The sequence below is a fragment of the Cydia fagiglandana genome, chromosome 22, assembly GCF_963556715.1.
Source record: "Cydia fagiglandana chromosome 22, ilCydFagi1.1, whole genome shotgun sequence".
Lineage (NCBI taxonomy): Eukaryota > Metazoa > Arthropoda > Insecta > Lepidoptera > Tortricidae > Cydia > Cydia fagiglandana.
Window position 1 is genome coordinate 1,440,437 of NC_085953.1, and position 26,680 is coordinate 1,467,116.

The 26,680-nt window shown below is 39.1% G+C and overlaps 2 protein-coding genes across 7 annotated transcripts in view; one reads left to right on the top strand and one right to left on the bottom strand.

Annotated features, from left to right (window-relative positions):
* Nucleotides 1–914: 914 nt before the first annotated feature.
* On the bottom strand, nt 915–2,521 carry LOC134675543 (uncharacterized). 2 transcript variants are annotated; one of them, XM_063533806.1, is made up of 3 exons: nt 1,987–2,521; nt 1,777–1,904; nt 915–1,301 (listed from the first exon to the last, which is right to left on the bottom strand). In XM_063533806.1, exons 1-3 carry the CDS (start codon nt 2,473–2,475, stop codon nt 1,001–1,003), a joined length of 918 nt encoding a protein of 305 aa, XP_063389876.1. In that variant the 5' UTR covers nt 2,476–2,521; the 3' UTR covers nt 915–1,000. The 2 variants fall into 2 exon arrangements, with proteins under 2 accessions (XP_063389876.1, XP_063389878.1); XM_063533808.1 differs by having other exon boundaries at nt 915–1,904.
* Nucleotides 2,522–5,135: 2,614 nt separating this feature from the next.
* LOC134675567 (voltage-dependent calcium channel type D subunit alpha-1-like) overlaps nt 5,136–26,680 on the top strand; it is a 93,594-nt gene continuing 72,049 nt past the window's right edge. For all 5 annotated transcript variants that reach the window (XR_010099770.1, XM_063533844.1, XM_063533847.1 and 2 more), the window contains exon 1: nt 5,136–5,477. The gene's annotated coding sequence lies outside the window, so the exon portion shown is untranslated. The remainder of the gene's footprint in view (nt 5,478–26,680) is intronic.

Consider the following 26,680-nt stretch of genomic DNA (forward strand, 5'->3'; position numbering starts at 1 on the left):
TTGGCGTCAATCTCTAATTTTAGATTTATGGTGATATTAGAGCCCTCTACATTGAAAAAATCCAGAAATGGTATCCAGACTGGCCTCACAAATTGGTATTCTTGCATCTGCACTTCATTTTATCGGTAATATCGGTCATTATCGGCGGTTGAATTCGGCGAGCCAAATTGGTATTTGCATCCGCACTTCGATCCTGATTCGATCGGGCAATTGAATCAGATTGGCGAAAAATTTACTAATCTGGATACGCCTTAAGGGACTTCGAAATGATTTCGAAAAATATGTATGAAAACTTCTTGCTCAAGTTTCTTTTTGTATTATTTTACGTCTTCAATTATACAAATACAGTATATTATAGCGTCGCCTAGTACCCATAGTACAACTTTTGCTTAGTTTGGGGCTAGGTTGACCTGTGTAAAGGCCAGTACACAATGGGCCAGCGTGGGCCAGTCTGGGGGACGCATTTATGCGTTAGAGGGAGCAAGTGATATTGCTACCTCATTCTACCGCATGGCAGCGTCCCTTGGCCTGGCCGGCGCTGGCCCATTGTGTACAGGGGCCTTTAGATGTTCCCTAATATTTATTTATTTAATATGTTTTTGATAAAAAGCCGTAACAGACTACCGCACCATACCGCGACTTTAGTGCGGTGCGGCGCACGTACCGATAGTCGTAAGGTGGTCGCCGTACGTGCGTTAAGAGCCCCCTCCAGACTATGCGCGTGAATCGCGGGCGAAGCCGCGAACGCGAGTGTGGAGTCCAGAACGCAGACCTGCGAAATCGACTCCACACTCGCGTTCGCGGCTTCGCCCGCGATTCACGCGCATAGTCTGGAGGGGGCTAAGGATGTAGCTATAATTTGGAGCGTGAAACAGATATTTTAACCGCACCATTAAGGTCGTGGCGCGGTGCGGTAGTCTGTTACGGCTTTAATGCCGGCTACATACGTAACGATAAATCGTTGCGATAAAACTGTGCAGTCCGATTGTCCGATTGTCGATTATCGTAACGATTTGTCATACACACGGTTCGATTTATCTGCACAGTCGGACTGCACAGTTTTATCGCAACGATTTATCGTTACGTATGTAGCCGGCATAAGACTTACCGTCCTCTTCAGACGCTTGCATTTATGTACAAGATTTGAAGCGCGCCGTTTAGCTTCTGCCATTTTTTGTAATAGAGTTGAAGTGGAATTACGGTTCTGCAAACGATTTCGTAATATTCGACAAGATTTACATCTTGGGTACTGTTGATTTCTTTCGTAAGTATCATCACCAATAATCACACCTTTACAAAATCTGAAAATTGATGTAATTATATATTAGATAAATTCGTTTTTATCTTTTATTATTCTCCTGTACCATTGTTTATGTATAAATAGTGCTTTAATCTACAGGTACCTACATAATAAGGGTTCTTAAAATACACATAAAAGTCGAGTTTTAATAGGATAGGTTCAAGAATTAAGACCTATTTAATGTACCGTTACATACAATATTTTTAATGACAAAAATGTTAAATAAAATCAAAGTTATTAGGCTTACGAGTTATCCTTTTATTTTAAATACAACTGTTACATTATGGTATATATATTCATAAGACGACTGCAAACAGTTGTATTATCGCCTACACCCATAGTACAAGCTTTGGGGCTAGGTTCCTCGTATTCGAAATGAAAAGTAGAGTGTTTAACTCGGGTGAATGGCATCATTTTAGCCTCGGACTATACTCTCACTGCGTTCATCCCTTGGTTAACAATCTACCAAAACTTACTTATTGTCGTCAATCTGAGTACCAACGCACAAAGGCCATCTTTCAACCGATTTTAAGTAATCGTAGGTGTTGTCATATGAATTAATTTTCTCCTTTAGTGGCAATTGTTCATTATTGGGAAAAATTACCTGCAATTAAATAGCAATTATGTTTCGTTACAAATTCAAATCATGCCAACCGAATTTTATTGTTACATTAATAAACACTTACAGTGACAGTTAGATCATCGTTTAAACGTATATGATGTTTAATCTTCTGAGTTTTTGGATCCATTCGCATAAATTCCAGCCCATTAGGATTTTCTGCATGTAGCCAAAAAGGCGGCAACAACGAAAATGCCCGAAACTTACTTTTAAAATTCTCTATTGGATTAATTGTTACATTAGTATCCTGATATTGACTAAACAATGGTTCCGCAAAGTCCTGTTGTATCATTTCATAATCCATTAAATTATTAGAATCATTTTGATCTTCTGATAATTCCTGTTGCTCGGCATTGATTTGTTGTTGCTGCTCGGCCTTAGGTTGATTGGGGTATGGTTCGAAAGATTCCTCTATGTGAATAGTATTGGCTTGGAGTTCATGTTCGGGAATGGGAATAAACTGATGCTCAATCGTGGGCACAGCTTCTTCCTTAAGCGTTTTTCTTTGTGTAGGAATATATTTGAGCTCTCCTTTAATAGTTAACTTTTCGTACATATTTATATTTTCTTCTTTAAAATGAAGATGGCAAATATAATCATTTGCTTTTAATGCAACTCCTAACGACTTTTTCCAACTTTCTAACCGTGCCGGAGTCTGAGAATTAATAGAAAAATGAAGAATTGTTGAAGTGAAATTGTGAATTTTATAAGAAAAATATAAAAATCACAATATAATATTTTATTAAATAACTAGCGACCGGCTTCGCACTATAGTTCGTTTTTTTTAGCATTAGAAATTAGGTAAACAATCTTGATGTGTCTTTTAATTGAAAAACACATTTTAAAAATAAGTTACGGCAAATATGTAACAATTATGAATCTAATACGATCATTTATATTCTTCTGCTTTCATCAGTAATAGTTTTTGAATTTTAAAAAGCGTTTTTCAATTAAAAGACATGTCAAAATCGCTTACCTTCTTGCAAGTTCTTTCTAATGCTAAAAAAAACGAACTATAGTCAACAAATTATATACGTAAACCTTCCTCAAGAATCACTCTATTGATACATGAAAATCGAACTGAAACCGTCCTGTAGTTTGTTTATCGCAAAGATACATTCAAACCCACGAACAGACAGTCGCGGCGGGGGACTTTGTTTTATAAGGTGTAGTGAAAATTACATACTTACCGTTGGTTGGAAAAAAGACACGGATTTCGTAACATTTTTCTGTTTTTTCCTCTTACGCCCACTTTGGCAACTGTTTACGATGCAAACTTTTCCCATTTTTACTATAGAAAATATATCCTATAGCGGTGGATTTGCCCTAAAGCCCCACATTCACACTCCTACCTTGTAGGCCGCCTCGTAGTCCACGTCGTTGGGTAGGATTGTGTATGGGGGTTGCGGACTACGAGTCGTCCTACCGTTTAGCCGTTTGTAGGACGGCTCGTAGTCCGCAACCCCCATACACAATCCTACCCAACGAGGCGGACTACGAGGCGGCCTACAAGGTAGGAGTGTGAATGTGGGGCTTAAGGCCTGGTAAGCCCAGGCCCGAGGTGGCTAGATAACAGAGGTGGCAGTCTATATGATGCGTGCTGAGACAGGGGCGGCTAGTTTTACTGCACAAGGAAATCCTAAATTAAATAAATCACTTTATGAAAATTTTTAATAAAATTTCAAAAAACTGACAGCGCACTTCACTCAGTCAATAAGGTCTAAATTCATGTTAGTTCCCGGTGCTACCTACTAGCGCCACCGGAGAGATTTCGAACTATTCTTTATACTGACAGCTGGACACTTTTACAACCGTCTTATCATAAAAGATAGCTCTCCTTTACTTCTACACTCCATAATGACGACATTTTACGAGTGAAGTTGACATTCATTGAGGTGAAGTTGTATCAGCTAACTTCACGTCGCCGAGTATTTCAGTAAACAGCGAAACGCGTTAACGCCGACTAGTCTGCCGGGGGCTGTGTGTGTGTGTATGTTCGTCACAGAGTAGATAGGGTAGATGCCAGAGTTTCCCGGGATACCATTGACAGATCCTGGATTTTAGTATGTAAATGTAAATGAACTGTTGATAGGCCTTTCAAATTAGATCTAAAAAAGCGTTTTGTTGAATTAATTCCCAGCAAGCTGGAAATCGTTTTAATGCATTAATTTGGTCCTAAATGCGTGTAATCCGAGTTTGCGCAATCGAAGGAGGTGTGCAGTGTGCATAAATTAGATATCGATGGTCGATAGTTTTGATATCCATGGTCGATAGTTTTGAGCCGCCTTTAAGACTTGCCGACAAGTTATCTTTCACAACTTTTTCAATTTTTGGATTCGATATCACTGTGCGGTCCCTAGATTCTCTAACCATCTTTATACTATAGATCTACGACCTGAAGAATTGTATCTTTTGTTAGTTAATCAGATCAACTGTGAACTAGAGACGATTTGATGCCAAGCATGTTAGCAAAAAGTAATAAACATGGGTTAAAAAGTTAACGCAAGGAAGTTGCAAGTGAAATATACCATTTCACCGTTAGATACCCTTAATCTAGGTATTTGCATAAAACAATCAATACCCTTTTTTGACCAAGTGAATTCCCGCGTAAAACAAAGTCACACGCCAAATTCGCGATGATCACCCATTGAGGCCCCGCCACTTGACGTATATTTTTCCAAAATGGCTGCGCCACTCAACGGGCTTGTTATGTCTGTCCTCCTCGCGGCCACCGCCACTTACCGTAGAGACCTCGAGGAGGACAATGCCACTCGAAGGGATAAGTATATTTAACTAAAGTGAGATAATGTCTAGAGTGGGGACTATAGCCCAAGCCCTCTCGCGCATGAGAGGAGGCCTGTGCTCAGCAGTGGGACGTATATAGGCTGAAATGATGAATGATGAATGATGAGATAATGTCTAAAAGCTTACATTAATTTACACAAGATAGGCATGAATAGTTTTCGTTGGCACAATTATAAATTTGGTTAAAAAAAAAAAACTACAATCATCCCTTTATTTCGGGTGCTAATATTTCTAGCGTAAGACAAAGACAGTAATAATTCTTTCTATCTGTTTTTTCAAATGAGAGAGACCCTGCCCAAACTATATTCATTTCGCATTATAGTAGATGACATCATCATCGCTCCTGAAAGCTCAAAGCACAAAGCTTTGACGCATCTCCGCCACTCTATCTTTGCCCCGTCTATACAACATCTGCGCATGTCTGCGTGGCGCCATACCCGCGTATTCTAACCTAAATTCGAATTCCGAGCTCCGCTCGCGGACGCGCCCGGCCGCCGTTCCTAATTCAAAAATAACATTATTTTTCACAACCGGCCAGTGTTCATGAAAATTAAAAAAGTAACGTTCCTTTTTTGAAAAAAGTGTGCGTGTTAGTAATGGTTATTTTTAGTAGTGCTGGTGCGTTTCGGTGACAAAATAGCACCGAGGCCGCGGTAATTTTGGCCGTCCGGAATATGGCCTAATTGTTTTTTTTTTCTGGAAAAGTGTAGTGATGATGTGTGATTGTGTTTTGTGAATAGGATAAATAAATTGGTAAGTGTTATTAGTAATTTTTATATTAAGGTGCAGTATACGATAGCTCATTAAATAGTTATTAAGGTATGTATTTTTATTCAAGATTTATATGAAAATGTTGCGTAGGAATATTAGTACCCAATATTTGGAATCATCTTGGAAAGTAGAAATCTATATAGATTTAGACCAAGACACGTCTGTAAACATTTTGATAGCACACGCAGTGCAAGTGTTATTTTAAACGTCAAACTTCTATGAAATTATGATGTATAAATAACACTTGCACTGCGTATGCTATTAAAATCGTTGCAGATTTATCTTGGTCTAATCTAATCTAATATAAAAAATTAAAATAATAATAGCACTTTATAAATACGTATTTATTCAAATAATATTTTCATCCCACTGCTGGATAGAAATTTAATTAAATTGTGAAAAAGAGTTTAACATAAGCATTGCAAATAATCAAAATAATACAGGGTGATTTCGGGGTTGTAGAGCAAGAGAGCCAAACATCATACAGAATCCAAAGATGAGCCTAATGATGTTGTTAATTATTGTTTATCACCAATAATGATGATTATTTTCCAGATGGCAAGTAGGCAAAAACATTTTTGCATACAATTTGGTGACCCTACTCAATGTGACGTCTTGTCGCTTTCCCTACAGCGTATGTCAAAAGTCATAGGGTGACCATAATTACTTAGTATAACATTAATTTTATATGAGAATGAGGATCATTAACAGAGTCAGAAAAAGTGGTTCTGGATCACGACCCCGAAATCACCCTGTATAGTAGAGTCCGTCTAAGTTAACTTTGCACTGACTGGAATAGAACAAAGTGAGAGAGTGCCATTATAAATATACATATTTTCATAAAAATTTCACATTAATGATGATATTGCCACACTTCTATAGCAAATGCCATGCAGTATTCTTGAACCGATTCTAGAAGCTCATGGAAAGCTTTTATTTCGGTAAGTATTGAATAAATATTCTTTTTTAGGGTTCCGTATCTCAAAAGGAAAAAACAGAACCCTTATAGGATCACTCGTGCGTCTGTCTGTCTGTCCGAATCCCCCCCTCTATCTCCGAAACTAGTGGTTCTAAAATTTAATGTTGAAAAAAAAATGCACAAAATAGTTTATTACCTATAGTCCGTTTTTTTAGCATTAGAAAGAACTTCGCAGAAGTAAGCTTGTGGTTCCAAATCCGGCACTTTTAGCGGTAATAATTTGAAGTAAATTATATGTATTGACCATGCTACATTAGATAATTCAATAATTATTAACAATTAAAGAGCCTGACAAAAACTGCACGCTTGCTTCTGTGGAGTTCTTTCTAAAAACGAACTATATAGATGACAGGAAAACCTATAAGAAATGTGCAGTCAAGCGTGAGTTAGACTTAATTACCTACTAAAGGGACCCACTGATTAACAGTCCGCCGGACGGTATCGGCCTGTCAGTTGTTCGGACCTGTCAAAATTTTGTTCTACCTGACAGGCCGATACCGTCCGGCGGACTGTCAATCAGTGGGCCCCTTTAGTTTTTGATCCGACCCCTACGGGCTTTTTAAGGACATTTCATTGGCAATTTTATGGTTTGCATCCAAAATGCCATCATTTTATGGTCTTCATCAGCTGTTCCACTTCGCCAAATGCTTTTCAAGTGCAAATACACGTGTTTCTTAATATGGAATCCTAAAAATACGCAAACCAGTATACGCGCGTCTATAATAAGGTGCGTTGGGAATGTTGGGATAACTTCGCTAATGGGCTTATTAGGGTTCCGTACCCAAAGGGTAAAACGGGACCCTATTACTAAGACTTCGCTGTCCGTCCGTCCGTCCGTCTGTCACCAGGCTGTATCTCACGAACCGTGATAGCTAGACAGTTGAAATTTTCACAGATGATGTATTTCTGTTGCCGCTATAACAATAAATACTAAAAACAGAATAAAATAAAGATTTAAATGGGGCTCCCATACAACAAACGTGATTTTTGACCAAAGTTAAGCAACGTCGGGAGGGGTCAGTACTTGGATGGGTGACCGTTTTTTTTTTTTGCTTTTTTGTTTTTTTTTTTGCATTGTGGTACGGAACCCTTCGTGCGCGAGTCCGACTCGCACTTGCCCGGTTTTTTTAGAAACCACTAATATCTACTAAACCAGAAGCACTTCATACATGATGCCAACGGCCGCTTTCTATCACCGCACCGCTCGCCGCCGGCGGGGTGTTCATCCTCACACCCTAGAACCTAAATGGTCGCGTACTGTGCGATTTAAGAGGAATTTCCTCCCGCGGACGCTCCGGCTGTGGAATGAGCCCGAGGTTTTCCCGAGGGTCTACAGTATGGGGTTCTTCAAAAAAGGAGTGTACAGGTTTTTAAAAGGTCGGCAACGCGCATGTAACACCTCTGGAGTTGCAGGCGTTCATAGGCTACGGTGACTGCGTCATCAGGCGGGCCGTATGCTTGTTTGCCACCGATGTGGTATAAAAAAAATACGTTGGCAACACTAATGCTATTGCAAAGCTAACCAAGGCATCTTACTTATAAAGGGTTCCACTGATTAACGGTCCGCCGGACGGTATCGGCCTGTTAGTTAGAACAAAATTTTGACGGTCCGGAATAACTGACAGGCCGATACCGTCCGGCGGACTGTTAATCAGTGCCCCTTTATTGCCAAAGGGAATTTAGTGGAGAAACTTTCGTATTACCAAAGTAAATTTTGTAGTCACAGTAAATTTACTATCCATCAAATTAAAAAATCTAACGAAAAAAATCTATAACAAATGTAAAAATCGGCGTACAAACAGCAAAAATTCTAACCGTACATCGGTGGACCTTATTACAAAAGGCATAAGGTCCACCGATGTACAGTTAACAGTGGGAGATGGTACTTAGAATAACACTAAAAAGGCAAAAGCCAAATGTCACTAGTAAGTAAAAAACCGGGCAAGTGCGAGTCGGACTCGCGCACAAAGGGTTCCGTACCATAATGCAAAAAAAAAAACAAAAAAAAGCAAAAAGAAAACGGTCACCCATCCAAGTACTGACCCCTCCCGACGTTGCTTAACTTTGGTCAAAAATCACGTTTGTTGTATGGGAGCCCCATTTAAATCTTTATTTTATTCTGTTTTTAGTATTTGTTGTTATAGCGGCAACAGAAATACATCATCTGTGAAAATTTCAACTGTCTAGCTATCACGGTTCTTGAGATACAGCCTGGTGACAGACGGACGGACGGACAGTGAAGTCTTAGTAATAGGGTCCCGTTTTACCCTTTGGGTACGGAACCCTAAAAATCAAAGTCAAACTCACAATGTCAAAGTTCCAAACTAGTTACATTTGACGACCAGTCTAGCCTAATGGGTAGTGACCCTGCCTATGAAGCCGATGGTCCCGGGTTCGAATCCTGGTAAGGGCATTTATTTGTATGATGATACAGATATTTGTTCCCGAGTCATGGTTGTTTTCTATGTACCTATTTAAGTATTTATATATTATATACAGGGTGATCAATCTAAATGGGTCAGTATGGAGAAGTCAGAAACTATAAGAGATAGCGAAATCTGTTCTTAGGAACCATGGCTTCGATTTTAGATTTAATAATAATGGTATTAAATTTTTTTTTTAAATCTATCATACATAACCGGGATTCGAACATGGTCAATATTCTTGTTGTTTGTTTGTATGGCAACTTTTAAACGATGCGTGATAGCTGGGGGGTGCTCGACCAAATATCATAGAGGGCCCCGAGACAAAACAAACTACATTAAAAAAAATTCAAAATGGCCGACTTTTTTAATTTTTTCAAGTTGGTCCGAGCGCGCTGAGATTTGGCATGCGACGAGCCTAGGAGCCCAAAATTACCATGTCAAATTTTTTTTTGAAAAAATCCAAAATGGCGGCGAACACGGCCAAAGTCAAATTTCCAAGTAGGTTAAGCGAGCCTGAAGGGCGAGCTTCAGGCCGGGAGACCGAAAGCTGATCCCGGCGGAAGGCCGAAGGCCCGGAGCCTCCACCCCGACTCCCAAAACGCGAGGCCGAAGGCCGAGCTGCATGAATGCGGTGCTTCCAAGCGTTTTACCAAATCAACTGTCTTGATGCGCGAAGCCGGCGGGCCGAATTCCCGACGGCGAAGCGTCGAGGCTTGCGAAGGCCAAAGGCCGAGCTCCGCGTAGGGCTGAAGGCCTGAAGCGTCACATGAGAGGGGGCAGTTGGAGCTTAAACACGACCCAACACTTTTCCTATTGGGAGTCGGGGTCGGCCTTCGGCTCTCCGCCGGGGTCGGCCTTCGGCTTCCCGGCCAGAAGCTCGCCCTTCGGGCTCGCTTAACCTACTTGGATATTTGACTTTGCCCGTGTCCGCCACCATTTTGGATTTAAAAAAAAAAAAAATTTGACATGGTAATCTTGGGCCCCTAGGCTCGCCACATGTCAAATCTCAGCGCGCTCGGACCAACTTGAAAAAATTAAAAAAAAGTCGGCCATTTTGAATTTTTTTTAATGTAGTTTGTTTTGTCTCGGGGCCCTCTATGATATTTGGTCGAGCACCCCCCAGCTATCACGCATCGTTTAAAAGTTGCCATACAAACAAACAACAAGAATATTGACCATGTTCGAATCCCGGTTATGTATGATAGATAAAAAAAAAAATTGAATGCCATTATTATTAAATCTAAAATCGAAGCCATGGTTCCTAAGAACAGATTTCGCTATCTCTTATAGTTTCTGACTTCTCCATACTGACCCATTTAGATTGATCACCCTGTATATCGTTGTCTAAGTACCCATAACACAAGAGCTTTCTTGAGCTTACCGTGGGGCTTAGTCAATTTGTGTAAAAAACGTCCAATGATATTTATTTATTTATTTATTTTATGGTTTCACAATTATTACTATAAGATCAATGGATGTAAAATTGAACCAAGAATTACATCTCAATTTTACTAAAAAAAAATTGATTTTCCAATTCAAATCAACAATAAAAGAAAAGATAACCCGGCCAATATCAGAAAACCGCATCACTACTCTTTCCCATCTTTTATTAGGGTTCCGTACCCAAAGGGTAAAACGGGACCCTATTACTAAGACTTCGCTGTCCGTCCGTCCGTCTGTCCGTCTGTCTGTCACCAGGCTGTATCTCACGAACCGTGATAGCTAGACAGTTGAAATTTTCACAGATGATGTATTTCTGTTGCCGCTATAACAACAAATACTAAAAACAGAATAAAATAAAGATTTAAGTGGGGCTCCCATACAGCAAACGTGATTTTTGACCAAAGTTAAGCAACGTCGGGCGTGGTCAGTACTTGGATGGGTGACCGTTTTATTTTTGCATTTTTTTTCCGTTTTTTTTTTGCTTTATGGTACGGAACCCTTCGTGCGCGAGTCCGACTCGCACTTGCCCGGTTTTTTTATAAAAGTTGGCGTGTCTCTTCACTGAATATTTATGACGGGGTATGGTTTCACAATTATTACTATAAGATTAATGGATGTAAAATTAAACCAAGAATTACATCACAATTTTATAAAAAAAATGATTTTCCCATTCAAATCAACAATAAAAGAAAAGATAACCCAGCCAATATCAGAAAACCGCATCACTACTCCATCTTTTATTTATATAAGTTGGCGTGTCTCTTCACTGAATATTTATGACGAGGATAAAACCGTATTCCTAACCTCAGCGAGTTTAATATGACCTCTATTTGTGTAACAATTGTACCTAATCTGGGGTCCTTCTTATACTGGATTGTAGAAATTTATTTAAGTGTGGGAATAGGAATGGGGAGGGTGCCATGATTATTAGACGGTTTGTTCACTTAGTTAATTAAAGTGGTTTTATATGATTTTCTATGAAAGGGGTTAGTTAGTATAACTACGTAACTACATATATCTTTCCTGAAATGTTATTCTTGAAGCTGTATTTTGTAATGAAATGTGCAATAAAGAGTAGGAATTGTATCTATTTATATCTTATATTATATCAGTACTATCAGGAGTCAACATGGCCATCATTTATTTTGCGATTCTGGTTGCAGAAAAAGTTGTAAAGTATTACCTAAATCTTAGAGGATATAACCAATGGAGACGCCATGTCTAAAATTTTCGGTACAAAATAGTCTGCCGTTTTTTGCGGGGGAGGGGCACATCAAATGTATAGGTACGTCATGTCAGATAAACGTCAGTCCATACATATGGTTGACATGTGGTTGACCATTGGCCGCCTATTTTCGACAGAGGGGAACGCCTGTTAATGGCGGCTCCATTGTTAATTACTCCGAGACCTAAATAGATAATTACCTATGTATTACAAATTTACACCTAGAAAAGTATGGCTAAGGAATAAAAAAAAACAGAAAGGCTGTAATAATAAGTATTTTCTTCAATGAAGCACACACAGCAGGCTTATTTACAAAAACAAAAACCAGCCAAGTGCGAGTTGGATTTCGCGCACGAAGGGTTCCGTACCACTATACGCAAAAAACGGCAAAAAATCACGTTTGTTGTATGGGAGTACTTAAATATTTATTTTATACGGCAACAGATTTACATCATCTGTGAAAATTTCAACTGTCTATCACGGTTCATGAGTTACAGTCTGGCGATAAACAGACGGACGGATAGACGGATAGAAGGATAGAAGGACAGACGGACAGACGGACAGACGGACAGACGGACAGACGGACAGACGGACAGACGGACAGACGGACAGACGGACGGACAGACGGACAGCGGTGTCTTATTAATAGAGTCCCGAGGAAACCGGACTAATCCCAATAAGGCCTAGTTTCCCCTCTGGGTTGGAAGGTCAGATGGCAAGTCGCTTTCGTAAAAACTAGTGCCTACGTCAAATCATGGGATTAGTTGTCAAGCGGACCCCAGGCTCCCATGAGCTGTGGCAAAATACCAGGATAACGCCAGGAAGAGGAGGGATACGGGACCCTAAAAACAGCATTGAACTTTAACTTCTGTGACCTGAATGGTTGGCAATTCAGTGTTGCATAGTGACTACCCTTTTGGCTTAGCCACCGCGTTCATAGCTGTTCGCTTGATTTTGACCCACTTCTAACTATTGGCGCGGACTTTGGCAAACGTTAGGACTAATTATTTATTATGTGAGAGTATTATTGGAGCGAAGGCGAAATGTGAACATTTAAAACAATGTGTTAATTTTGCGTTAGGAACGTGTTTAAAATGTAGAACACTTTGTAGCAGAAAACACCAGAATATGTCAAATACCTACCTACAGATGTATAGTGCATAATTGTTTTCCGTCGTATTTTCTCGGATACGTTCGTACGTCATGCTACTTCAGTCAACCTCAGTACTTTTTGTACATACCAAGACTGATTGAAATAGCAAGACACGTTCGTAAGTTTCCGAGAAAATAATTAAATAATTATGCACTACCTGTACCTATGTTTGAGGAGTTCTGTGAAATTCTCATGGATACCATCAACCTACATTTTGACCAGTTTAAAAGTATGAATACCTTTCCATAAAATTCTTCCAAATCGGTTAACCATTTACCCATTTGACATTCCTATCTACTCCTTCGATTTCGAACCGAACGTAATTCGTATTGTTGAGATGCGTTTTAATATGTTGCCGCTATCAAAAATAGTAGATAGGGTCCTGTCATTGTGAATTTTGTAGTCACGACTAAATCTCAAAATGAAAAAATATAAAATTATCAGAAAAATGTATCCGTATATGGATAAATGATTTTATTATTTTTATATCATTTTGATCCATGTTCATTCACTGATGTCTATGTGTTAAAATTGTTAAATATGAAACGGTGTCGTCACGCCATCTAGCCGAGAATAGGCTAAAGGTGTGTGCGGCATCTATCCGCCCAACAAACAATTAGGCGACACTTAGCACTTATTTTATCACCTAAAGACATATAACGGCTGTAGAATAGCTGTATACTCTAAACTTACAGGCTCTGGTGACATCAAGGTCTTTAAGAGGTCCATGTATAGCTTTAAGATCCACAGTAGCCGTTTTGGCCGCTATAATGGATCTTAAGCAGCTAGTGTTATAGCTCAAAGTGAATTCTACCACCTTAACATCTATATGAGTAATAAGCAGCTGCAATTTTCACTTAAGGTTCTAAACAGGCGATAAAAACTCTTTTATAGCTCCGTTACTCGCAATCGCTTCTTAACTCTCTTGTCTCACTTACAGTCGAAAAGAGAAGTTATGAGTCACTTTTATAGATCATGTAGTCGCAGACGGGCGTTATTCAATACCTTAGTACATCTTATAGTGTTATTAGAGTCTTACTTACAACCTAAGCCTATAGCGCCATGTTAATAATAATATGACCGATGAATCAATAAGCAAAACAAAAACTGTTAATTAGAACGTAAATACTTAATAAAAATCGATACTTTTACTCAATATTGACATAATGTTAGTATTGTTGTATTTAAAACTGGACTTCACGTATATTGTGTAATTTTGCGAAAATTAAATACGGTGGACCACAATTTAAAAAAATATTATATTCAGATAAATATGCAAAGGATCAGAGGCCCTTTAAAATTTTGTTAGTAATACATATAGTTATTGACAGTGTAATTAATTTCGCCATCATAACTCCGCAGATAACACCGGCATCAGTGAACTAAAATAATTATTTGCTTTTATTTATCCGCCATTACATTTCACTTCAAGCTGTCACAGTGCAAGCTTACAAATAATAATACAAAATGGAAACATCTGCAACCAAAGCAGGCAGGGCTAAGGAAAAAATGTGCAATTACCTTCTTGAGTGTTACAAATATTGACTTTAAATGCTAATATACCATCTAAAGCTCTATATAGCTCTACACTACTACTCAAACAGTTAGTAGTCGCTTATTTGGCACCCTTTTAAATCCTAAGTTGTTAATCAACGCTATTACAGCACTACTTTAGCGCTCTTCTACTACAACAGTTTGTAGTCGCCTATATGCAACCCATATAGCTCCTAAAGAATTAATTAACACTATTGTAGCTCCACTATACCGCTCTTATGTCTCTTTTTTTGTCCGCTAACCCTACTGTAGCACTGTTATAAATCTTACGGTGATAAAATTTGTGCCCAATCCGGGGTTAAAACGGGGTTATAGCCGGCTATAACTCCTATTTTTAGAGCACTAACGACACCTAAAGAGTAAATAGGCGCTTATATAAATCTCTTCTAACCCTTAAATTTAGCGCCTAATGTTAGTTGGGCGAGAATGACTTTCTCTTGATTTCCGAGGAACGTTTTTTCCTTAGACTTTATTCATCTTATACGAAGATCTTATATCTTTTGTATGTCTTTGCCGCTATGGAATTAAGGGTTAAATAACGACAAGTGGCAACAATCACGTAGTAGAGCGTGATGGTAGTAAACGTGGATGGCAGTAAACTACAGTTGAGCTGGACATCCACTCCAGACAGTTTTAAATCAATAGCGTCGGATGCGATACATCTAAACGCACTTAAGGTTCACTGCTCTCCCATGATTGATTTTACTGACTCATCGTACACTCGGCTTTTAGGCGACTTCAAAGTGTATTTAATTTGAATAATCACTGAAGTAATGCCCAATAGATGACACCTTGCTGTCACCTCTATTGACAATGACTTAAGTTTTAAGATGACATGTACTGGGACACGTCGAGCACCAACACTTTGTTCACAGACCACTTATTAGCAATGATCGTACATTTTCCAGCATTTTTGGTGCAGCGGAGTGGTGTTAACGGAATTGGTATAGATAATTTCAACTGAAATGGTAAATTAAGGTTAATATTGACGCAATTAACGCTAATTAATCATTAGGGTTAAAATTATTTATACCAATTCCGTTAACACCACTCCGCTGCACCAAAAATGCTGGAAAATGTACGATGTCTGCTTATTAGTACCCCAATGTAGGTAGGTACCTGACCGTCCAATACAGTTACATAGTTTTGACTGTAATATCTGACTGTCGAAGTTCGATATGGAGCAAAGTTTTACGTATCGACGGACGCGCTGATTGGATTAACAACGGGAATGTTTGTTTGTTTATGAATGAGTGGGCTTTAGTCCAATCAACGGGGATTTTTTTTGTAAAAAAAAACAATAGATCCACCGTTTTACTGATGTTGGTAACAAGACCATTGGGTTATTAGGGGCCATCCATTAATTACGTCACACGAATTTCTAGGTTTTCTTACCCCTTGTCACACTTGGTCACATTTGGCAAACCCCTCCCCCCTAGTGTGACGTCACATTTTTTTCTACGAGATCGCCAAATCGAATTAAGTAAGTACCTAAGTATTATTAATATTTTATCAAAATATTTTTGACGATATGAATATTAGTAATTTTATAACCCAAAACTGCTTAGGACAGAAAATTAAAGGAATAAAAACGATTATCGTTTTAAAAACTTGTTATTTAAATGTACAGCGAATAAAATAATTTAAATAAATTTTCGGTTACTGATGAAGTTAAAGTGACGTCACAACGTTTGTGTCTCCCCCTCCCCCATGTCACAATATGTCACATTTTCTTGACCCCTCCCTCCCCCTAAACGTGTGATGTAATTAATGGATGACCCCTTATTTATATACACAGTAATTAAAGAGGATGTCATGTCACTAGTCACTAGTGTCAGTTTAATCATATTGCCATTGTGAACGACTAACACAGCTTAGTATGCTCCTATTTATTGATGATTTATTTCAATTAATTTAACTTTAAAAATATATCGTGTTCTGTTCATTTAATCAAATAAATTACCATATTAGAACATTTCTGAGAAGGAACTGTACTCGGGATCTCTATTTCTGTCAATGTCCAGAGAGTACACTGAGAGAAAAATCATCTCCAGGAATTAAAAAACAGTTCCGTACTGGGGGAAAAAATGAAGTTTTAGTAATAATTATGGACGTTTCACTATTTCTGTAAAGTTTATTTATTTCTACAAACAGCTCAGTAATCCTAAATATAATTTCAACAAACAGATAATAGAAATTGCAAGAAATAATAGAAATTGCAAAAGTCAATTTGTTCTTATTAGTTAACTCTTCTTGTCCCCGGATTAAGTTTATTTTTGTAATTCTAATTGTATTTTTGTTGTACTTTTCTCTCAGTGTAGAGACACGTTTTATATGAGTCCATCCTTCCATTCCAAAAACAAAAGAAAATCATAAAAAACCTCACTACATTTTCTTACAACCTTACAACACAACTTCACAATACAGAGCCGCCCTAGAAGGCAGTATATTCCTGTATATAAGTACAACGGCCTTCAGCATAAGGTTCTCACAATTTATCGCCGTTATATTTCCCACTTTCCCCTTTATTTATGCCTTGTTTGCACAACGTATCTTATGTTATCTTTATACAACGTATCTTATCTATAACACGACTAATTCGCTTATCGATCGTGACGGCTGTATTTGTGCTCAAAAATATGTGTACGATTCTGAATCTTATCACGTTGACTTTAGGAGTGGGTATTTGATGGTATAAAGCCTTTAAATATGGAAAGCTGGATTAGTTCGCTTTGGTGTTTGATTTCTGGAAAAATTTAGAGGGGTCATATAAACATAGAGATATTATAAGGTACTATAGAGAAGCCATACCAAAGACATATGTAAAGGGGCCCACTGATTACCAGTCCGCCTGCAGTCTCTGGCCTTATCGGGCGGCCTGCCGTCCTAGACCAATAACGTCCACAAACATAAGCGATTATTGCCGGCCGGCAATGGTCTGCTGCCACCTCTGCGACTACAGACGAGTCGTCAGTTTCCCACCGTACGGCCGCCCGCCGGCAATAGTCTGATATAATTTTGACAGATCCCTACAAATTGACAGTTCGCCGGACGATATTAGGCTGTCAGTTAATCGCAGCAGGCCACACATTAACAGTTCTAGTTCAGATTTTGGACTGACGGCTATTCGGACTACGGTTTGTCGATTTCGGTCAGCGTCGACAGATATCTGCCGGACAGTCCGTGGCCTGCAGGCCAATTTACACACACATTATCAGATAGCCGGCCGGTGGCCTGTTGGCCGTCATCTGCTGTCAGTCGAGAGCCTAAGTAACTTCGTATAAGATGAATAAAGTCTAAGGAAGGAAGTGCCTCGGAAATCAAGAAAAAGTCATTCTCGGATAGATGCCGCACACACCTTTAGCCTATACACGGCTAGATAGCGTGACGACACCGTTTCATATTTAACAATTTTAACACATGGATATCAGTGAATAAACATGGATCAAAATGATATAAAAATAATAAAATCATTTACATACATTTTTTTGATAATTTTATACGTTTTCGTTTTGAGTTTTAGTCGTGTGTCGATAGATGGCAGTAAATTTACAGTGACTACAAAATTTACTATGACAGGACCCCTCTATACTATCTATTCTTTTTGGCCATGCCAAACAATGAAATGTCGTATTCGCAACCTGTATCACGCGAACATAACGTCGTTCACGGCGCTTACGCCTTTAGGTCGAGAGACTCAAACAAGTAAAAATTCAAAATATAAACTACAAGTTTGCTCTCTCTTAAGTCTTAGTCAGCTAAAAACTGGCCAAGTGCGAGTAGGACTCGCGTTTCTAGGGTTCCGTACATAAGTCCGACTCACGCTTGACTGCACATTTCTAATAGGTTTTTCTGTCATCTATAGATAAAGAACTATTTTGAGTATTATTTTCAAAATTTTAGACCCAGTAGTTTCGGAGATAAATGGTCATTTTTTGGATATATTCTTAAATAACTTCGAACTTATGTATTTTAAAATTATAAAAAAAACATGTCCATCTTTGGGTTACTAATTTACATATTTGTACCAAATTTCAACTTAATTGGTCCAGTAGTTTCCGAGAAAATAGGCTGTGACAGACGGACAGACAGACGCACGAGTGATCCTATAAGGGTTCCATTTTTTTCCTGTTGAGGTACGGAACCCTAATAATACACAAATTTATTTCAGAGATAAAAATACGCAATGCAAAGTATAAAATAACTCAACTTGGAGGCTTCATCTCCAACTGGGAGTAGAGCCTAGTTTATTTAATGCTATAACTACAAACTGGTGGACGTTGTAGAGCTTGCGCTCTACATATAGAGCCTTTTCAGTTTTCTACAGGCCGATTCGAACGTAGACACACTAACATCATATTGATATCTGGATCATGTTATTTAGCTATCGTGCGTCTTGCCCGCGCCACACGTACGGACCAGCCGGCCTAGCCAAGGTTACAATCGCTATCGCTTCGACAACGAAAAGTATAATGTATCTCTATCACTCATCTATATTAGTGCGACAGTGACAGTTGCGTTTCGATCGCTACGGAGCGTAAGCGATCGGCATCTTGGCTACGCGGCCTGTACACCCGTACTATGAGTCTTTGCCGTATTCGAACTTCAAGATATTCACAAGAGACGATACGTACTAGATCCATACTATGTAGATACGTTATACTTTAGATATCAACTAGTTCTCCTTTGCAGCGCAATTCGGGCAACCAATGTCACTTTTACGTTAGATACTCGTAGAGTACAAGATATATTATCTATTAGATGTGAATTGGATCTCTAAGTCATATTCCTGTGGAAATCGTTTAAGAGTATCTCCAGAATCGCGCAAATGTCAAATTTGACAGGTTAGATCTTAAACATATCGTTATCGTATCTTGGTGATGTCTATTTCAAAATCCGAATCGGGCCCTTACGTTCTCGATAGCGTTTATGTCAGTGCCAAAATGGTGGTACAGTCACCTGCAATAATATGTTACTTCGGGCCGCAAAAATATGCTCGCTAATATCACACGCTCTTAGCCATCTCCACAAATAAGATCGTGTCAGATATTTTTGCGCCCTTCGAATAGTAACATATTATTGCAGGTGAGTGTACACACACTGTACGAACAAAATTCACGTTAACTGAGGAATGACATCAACCAGATGTCATTCTGGTATCAGTATATGTTCGAATTTACCTGCAAATCCTGCACGGCTTAACCTAGATTCTGGGAGGTATTGGACATTTTATTTTTAGTACAGCTCGTTAGGGGAGCTTTTAAACTGAGTAAGATTATGAAGCTATACTTTATTCTATAGACAAAATGTTCAATAATATGTGAACGCTTTATTATCGCATGGAAGCTTCGAGCAACACCGGCTTCCGACACGTCGGAAGGGAGGAGCCCAAGCGATATCTTACCGTACAGTCGCCATCAGATATATCGGAGCGGCCGAGGTGTTCACAATATCTGAACAAGCACTCTAACGCCTTGACAACAGAGGCGTGTTTAGATATTTGTGAGCGCCTTGGCCGCTCCGATATATCTGATGGCGACTGTACAAATCGTTCTGCCAATTTTTGCGGAGGGAAACGTGCACTTGTCACTCACTACATACAAAATCAAATCGGTAATGACGACACAAATAGAAAATGACACATGTTTTAGACAAAACTTGAAGATCCCTTTCAGATCGTTTCATAAATCCATACTCGTATTTTAATGCCATCCATTATGAAGCAGTCACATAAACCATTATTATCTCACTGTCCTATATGTATTTAACCGCTGTATATATGTATTTAACCGCTGTTATAACTGGTAATGTGGAACATGATCACATGATGGAGTCTGCTTGCATGCCGCGTATCTCGTAAAGTACGGGGTCGCCGTCTAGACGCGATATTACAGTTTAACATTATAATGGTGTACGTTCAGTGTGTGGGGATATTATATATGAGGACCTAAGTAAAACGTGAACATTTTTGTGATTAGAATATACTACGAATTCACCACTGCTCACACAACTGTTCAATTGTATAGAGCCAAATTTAGATAATTTCTTCGAGACCAATAATTTAAAACATAGGTCTATGTTCAACGAAAATTATTGGTCTCGAAGTACATGCGGGTTAAATCGGTAGCTATTGAGGTCTTTTATCACGGATCTTCGATCCATGCTGAACGCATCATCTCACTTTTTAGAGTCTCAATAGTCAACTTATTAAATTAGATTAAAGATTCACTTATCTTCCGCTCAGCTCTTCAAAGGTACTAAACTTAAGCGAATAATTCTAAGAATTAAGATCCCGGGAGGGATCCCTTCTACCATTCAACTCCAAATTAACTGTCATACATTGCATCATGTCATAAAATACATACGACTCTCACAGAATATACGCCTTTTCGCTTTTGACACTTGTAAACTTTTGTATGACTCAACCCACGTCATATGAGAAGGAAAATCCCTCACTTCAAACCTAAATATATTTACTTCTCTCATTCACGAAACATACCTAAGTTCCATTATAACATGAGCTGTGGATTCATAAAGATTATTAGGTGGAGGGAGATCTATCTAAGCTGGTTATGAGCTCAGTCCTAAATATATATACAGCTGAGATTTGTACGGGCTACTGATAGTACCTATTTAAATCATTGAACTAATACTTTCTTAGAAAGTTCTTGAAAGGATTATATTGAATTATCGATTCTTAGTTATACTTCTTCTTCTTCTTTCCGTGCCTTTTCCCATTATTTGGGGTCGGCCCTCCTCGTTCTCAAGCGCCAGGTCGGGCGATCCTGGGTTGTCTCTTTGTTCAACTGGGCCTGTTTCAAATCCATTGATATGGTGGACCACCACGTAGCAGGCGGACGACCTCTGCCTCTCTTATTATTCGGCAATGCAAGGGCTTTCCTCACGACATGGTCTTCGTCGCGTCTCATGATATGCCCGTACCATCTCAAGCGCGATTCTTGAATCTTGTCGGTGATGGGGGCGACCTTGTAGCTTCGTCTGATGTGTTCGTTACGAACTTTATCGAGTCTCGATTCTTAGTTATACAATTTGTTATAATGCTCTTGTAGGGAATACAATACAAACAATAATAGAGATCGCTTACAGTGTTAAGACCGCCTGTTGCTACCTGCACAAAATCTGTGGAAAGATCTGACGGATATATCTGTAAGTACATATAACCCTAGATGTAGATGTAGTGTAGGGACGCCCGGCCGAAAGCAGGCGGACTGTCGATAGATTGTCGCATTCGTTCAGCCCAGTTCCCTGGAGTTGGAGCTGCAGGTTACTATCCCGGTGGCATTCCCACACCATTCTCCTCAAATCTTCCTGCAGAACAAAAAGACATCTTTGAGTTTGGCGTCCTTTACTTCATTTTCTTCCAGTGTGTCTTTACCGAATGTAATATACCCTCGTGGTGTACATATGTATAAATTTACACCACGATATATTACATTACATAACCCTAGCTAGTGATATGCAATTTGACGTAAACAAGGTTAACATTTTACCACCTTACCTTGTAACAAGGTGAAAATAGTTTACATCAGTTATACTGAAATGATCTAAACAGTACACCCAAAGAGTATTAAAAGCAGCCTATTCCCAACATCTGTTTACAAAGAAAGTGAGGCAACTAAATCCGAAATAACCGGAGTATATTTATGTCCAAACCGGCTATTTATGGTGTGCTGACGTGCGTGAGTGTAAACACGGTTTACTACTTCTAGCTCAGCCTTGCATCTTTAGTCTGGTCTAGTCGTAAAAGATTAGGGTAAACAGTAATAGGAATTTGTCTAGGCGTTTAACAAACTAGCGGACATGATTAAATCCTTTAAGTTTCCACAATGCCTGAAAACTCGCCTCTTTAACGAATTGGGCCCTGCCCATCATGAACTATGGTGTGCTGCGACATGGACGCTCGAGGAGGCTGTGCATTAAATATGATAGCATAGGCACAGAGAGCCATGGAGCGCGCCATGCTCGGCATTAAACTTAGACCAAGTATGGAATGTCGAGATCCGACGCCGCAAGAGCTGATTTAGACGACGCGCGAACTCGTATGCGATTTTATTTACATTGAGGACTATTGGTTACATCTAATTCAGCCGACCAATCAAACACCGCAATGTAATGAAACCATTCCACTCTACCACCACCATGCCATGCCAAATGGCCATGTAAATGGGCCGAGACGTAGGTGACGTCATTACCCGAGCTTAAATGGATTTGGGCGGGACATATTGCCAGGCAGAGTGATGGCAGGTGGACCAAAGTGTTAAAGAACCGCTGGCCATTTTGGGATGAAAGAAGCGCCTGGCCTCCGTTGGCTCGTTGGATGGACGATATTCGGAAGATCGCGGGGACTAGCCCAGAACCGGGATAAGTGACATACCTACACGAAGAGAGGCGTATACTCAGCAGTGGACGAGCGATAGGATAGGAGGCTATAATAATGATGATGATAATGATGGCTTTAAGAAGATAAGATTAGCGACGCTGTTTCTTCGTTACAGCTTCAGCCTCGATGGCTGGAGGGATATCACTGGCAATCTCCTTGACGTACTCTTGTACTTCTAGCTTGGCGTACTCGTATCTTGATAATCCCTACAAGGAGTAGTTTGGCTTTTTTTAAAATAAAGAAAGAGCAAGGAACATAGATTACGATAAAATAAGAATTGACACAAAAAATGAATAGGACAAAGGGATAAATATAAATATTGGAAAAACAAAGCTTAAAACAAACACTACTACAAACTGGGTCAAGAAACTCTTTAACTAAAGTAGCCTCATTATCCCTCTCGACGCAAGAACTGAAACTTGAATAAATCTCATATTAATCGCTTCCTCTGATAAAAATACTAAAAGCAAACTGCCATAAACTACAGTCTAGTACTAGAACGTCGTATCTTATAATCTTTTCTCAGTGAAATAATAACCTTTTAATACCAAGCGGTGTGAAATGACTTGGCTAAGAAAGGCCGTATATCCAAATTAAGTTGCAGTTAAAAAGGGACCTTAGAGATTAAGAATAGAGTATAGTTTCGTCCCTTAGTCTGTGTCCTATTGCTTCAGAATATTATGGCAATCAACTTCTAACTAGGACGGATGCTTTAGATATTCTTATTGGTTGCTGAAATTGCGTTCTTTGACAAACTAGCAGTGGCGGGGAGTCATACCATCGCTCTACGGTTGCCAGATCGAAAGGCGCTATTATCGGGAAACAAGAGAAATTTTTCGGGATTTTGTTACTTAAGTCGGGAAAAAAACATTCAAATTAAAGTAATTGTATTAAAAACAACGATATTTTACATTATTGGCACTACGTCAGCTCGCTCGCTCGACGACAGTTCGGAGCTTGAAATTATTGTTTTAAAACGTGAAGCTGTTTTTCGGGACAGTTTACACTTTAATATTTTAAACTTTCGCGTTTTGAATACATATTAACTCACATTATAAACGGGTCTAACGGGTCGGGCGGGGGGTAAAGGTAATTGAATATAATTTGCGTTAGACCCGTTTATAATGTGAGTTTACACTTTGTCGGGAATCGGGAACACATGCTAAAAATCGGGAGAATCCCGCCAAATCCCGACCATCTGGCAACCCTACATCGCCCACACTGTTAAGTGTCCATTGGTAAACCTTATTACAAAAGGCATAAGGTCCACCGATGGACAGTTACGAGTGTTGCTGTTTGTACAATTTAAAAAGCTTTAAGAGAATCTATTTCACCTTCAAAAGTTAAATATAGTTAATGATATACATAGAGTAATAAAGAAAGAATGGTAACTCCATAAGTCCAGTCACCTGCAATAATATGTTACACAACGAAGGCCGCAAAAATATCTGACACGATCTTATTTGTAGAGCCATTAAGAGCCTGTCACATATTTTTGCGGCCTTCGAAGAGTAACATATTATTGCAGGTGACTGTACATCAGTTTTCTTCCCAAAACACATGTTATTTCGTAGTCGACTTCTGGGCTATAACCGCGAAAATCGAAGTTCGCAAATTGCGTGCATCTTCCTCTGTTACTCTAATTCCGCCTTCGTTGGAGTAAAAGAGAAATATCCCCGCAATTTGCGAATGTCGGTTTACGCGGCAGCCCCCCTGGATGGATGATGATCTGAATGGATCACAACTTCACACTATTTTGCATCTGTCAAGTGTCAAATAGGTAATTAATAAGTCCCATAGCCGCCAGTGGCCTATTTTATAAACCTACAAGTTACAATTTACAAGCCGAAACTCTTTCTAACCCTATGTGTTAGAACGAGACTTCCGCTTGTAAATTGTAACTTGGGGCTATTCATAAATTACGTCATTTCAAATTAGGGGGGGGGGGGTCTGGACATCGGATGACGGTAGCATGAAGTAGGAGGAAATGGGGTCATTTGAAGCATGATTTTTGGATGATTATAAGGGGGGGGGGGGTCTAAAATCGATGACGTAATTTATGGACAGACCCCTTGTAGCTTTATGGCCACAGGTAGGCGCCAGCGCCACTGTCACGAACATATCCAATACAGTTTTGCCCGGGCGGACTATTTAAATAATGCCCTTGATAAAATCGTTTGAACTGCTACAGCTTTAGATGTATATAAAACGTCTGCCGTTTGTCTGTCAGTGCGTCCTATGAGCTCGAGAGTGCTAATTTTAATAATGAACTGTATTTTATCTTCATTTGAGTGGTAAAAATAGCTGAAATTTTGTAAGTGAGGCTACTTTCTGTATGTAGCCGTACCACGACTTAACATGACTACGTTAGCGACTGAATAAACTCGACCTCAGTCCATCTCGCTCGCACTGAAGTACCTATTGGTGCGATAGAGAGGGAATGCGATCCCGTCGTGGTAGAAGTTAGACCAAGAAAAGTCTGCAGCGATTTTGATAGCCCACGCAGGGCAAGTGTTATGTATACGTCATAATTTCATAGAAGTTTGACGTTTAAAATGACACTTGCACTGCGTGGGGTATCTAAATCGCTGCAGACTTTTCTTGGTCTAATTCTAGCCGTGCTTTATTGTCTGTAGGTGACTCACAAAACACAGATATTCAGTTTTCTTTTTGGTGGGTATGCTAGGTACAAGTGGCGAAACTTGTAAGGGTTCCACGGATCCCTAAACCACTAATTGGATGGAACTCTTACTATTATGAAACGGGGGTCAATGACATTTGGCACGCGACGTTACCAATAGCTATATATATGTATAACTAACTGTGTCTAGTCTATATATGAGAGGGGTTAGGCAGGTCTCTAAATACATTTTTATACCATCACTATGGCTAACAAGCGTACTTAAGATCCACTTGAGGGTAAGCGGTCAACGTACGAAACAGTTGCCGAACGTTTAAAAACCTATACCCTCCTTTGAAGGACCACCTCCTTATGGGAAAGTATATGTTCCCTCGTAGTTCCAATTTCATTATTAAGTAATTAAATTTATTACCTGCTTTGCCTGGCACGCTTAAACGCTTTAGGGGCACAAAATGAGTGGCTCGAGTGGCGGCGAACGGCGGCAAGAGCGCGTTTCATATTTAAGTTTAACCCAGTCAAATTAAGGATTTCAGCTCGGAATGAGAGATACGAGTAAATAATCTAAGGGTGCGTTCTGACACACACGACACGAGATTTTCACACTTCTCAGGCAACTTTAAAAACGCCATAACAAATCTTTAAAAAATCCCAGTTTATTCTTATTCCGAAGTTTACCCCATTAAGTTTCACCTTTTGACAATTTAAATTTAATAGACTGGGTTAATTTAAGCTGGATTACTGAGCTAGTTAAATAAGAGCGGCCTCAGTACACACTGCTCACGCTCAAATGCCTTGGACGCTCGACGCTGCACGCCCCGCTCGACGCGCCGCTGGTCGCTCGCCACTGAGGCCGTACACTTAGAAAGTTAATTAGTTAGTTTATAGGGACCCCTACAGGCTTTTAGTGTTATAATGAAACTTTAAATAGAAAAGTAGGTTTTGCTTCGTATCGGCGTAGGGTCCGGGTAAGCTATCAAAGCTATACGAACATTTATAAATATATATTTAAAAAAATGTAGAATACACCTATTCGAAGATTATTCAAAGAGGAAAAAAGCTTTGCTCGCGCTTCGCACTCGTTCAACGAATTAATACTAAGATATTAACTCTGCTAATCCGCAAAAACTTAACGTGCTAGTCAATCAGTGCTAACCTGTTATACTTATGCTTGTGTATTCTTTATTTTTTTTTTATTTTTATTTTTTTTTTTATTTTTTTTTTTATTTTTATTTTATTTTTATTTTTATTTTTATTTTTATTTTTATTTTTATTTTTATTTTTATTTTTATTTTTATTTTTATTTTTATTTTTATTTTTATTTTTATTTTTATTTTTATTTTTATTTTTATTTTTATTTTTATTT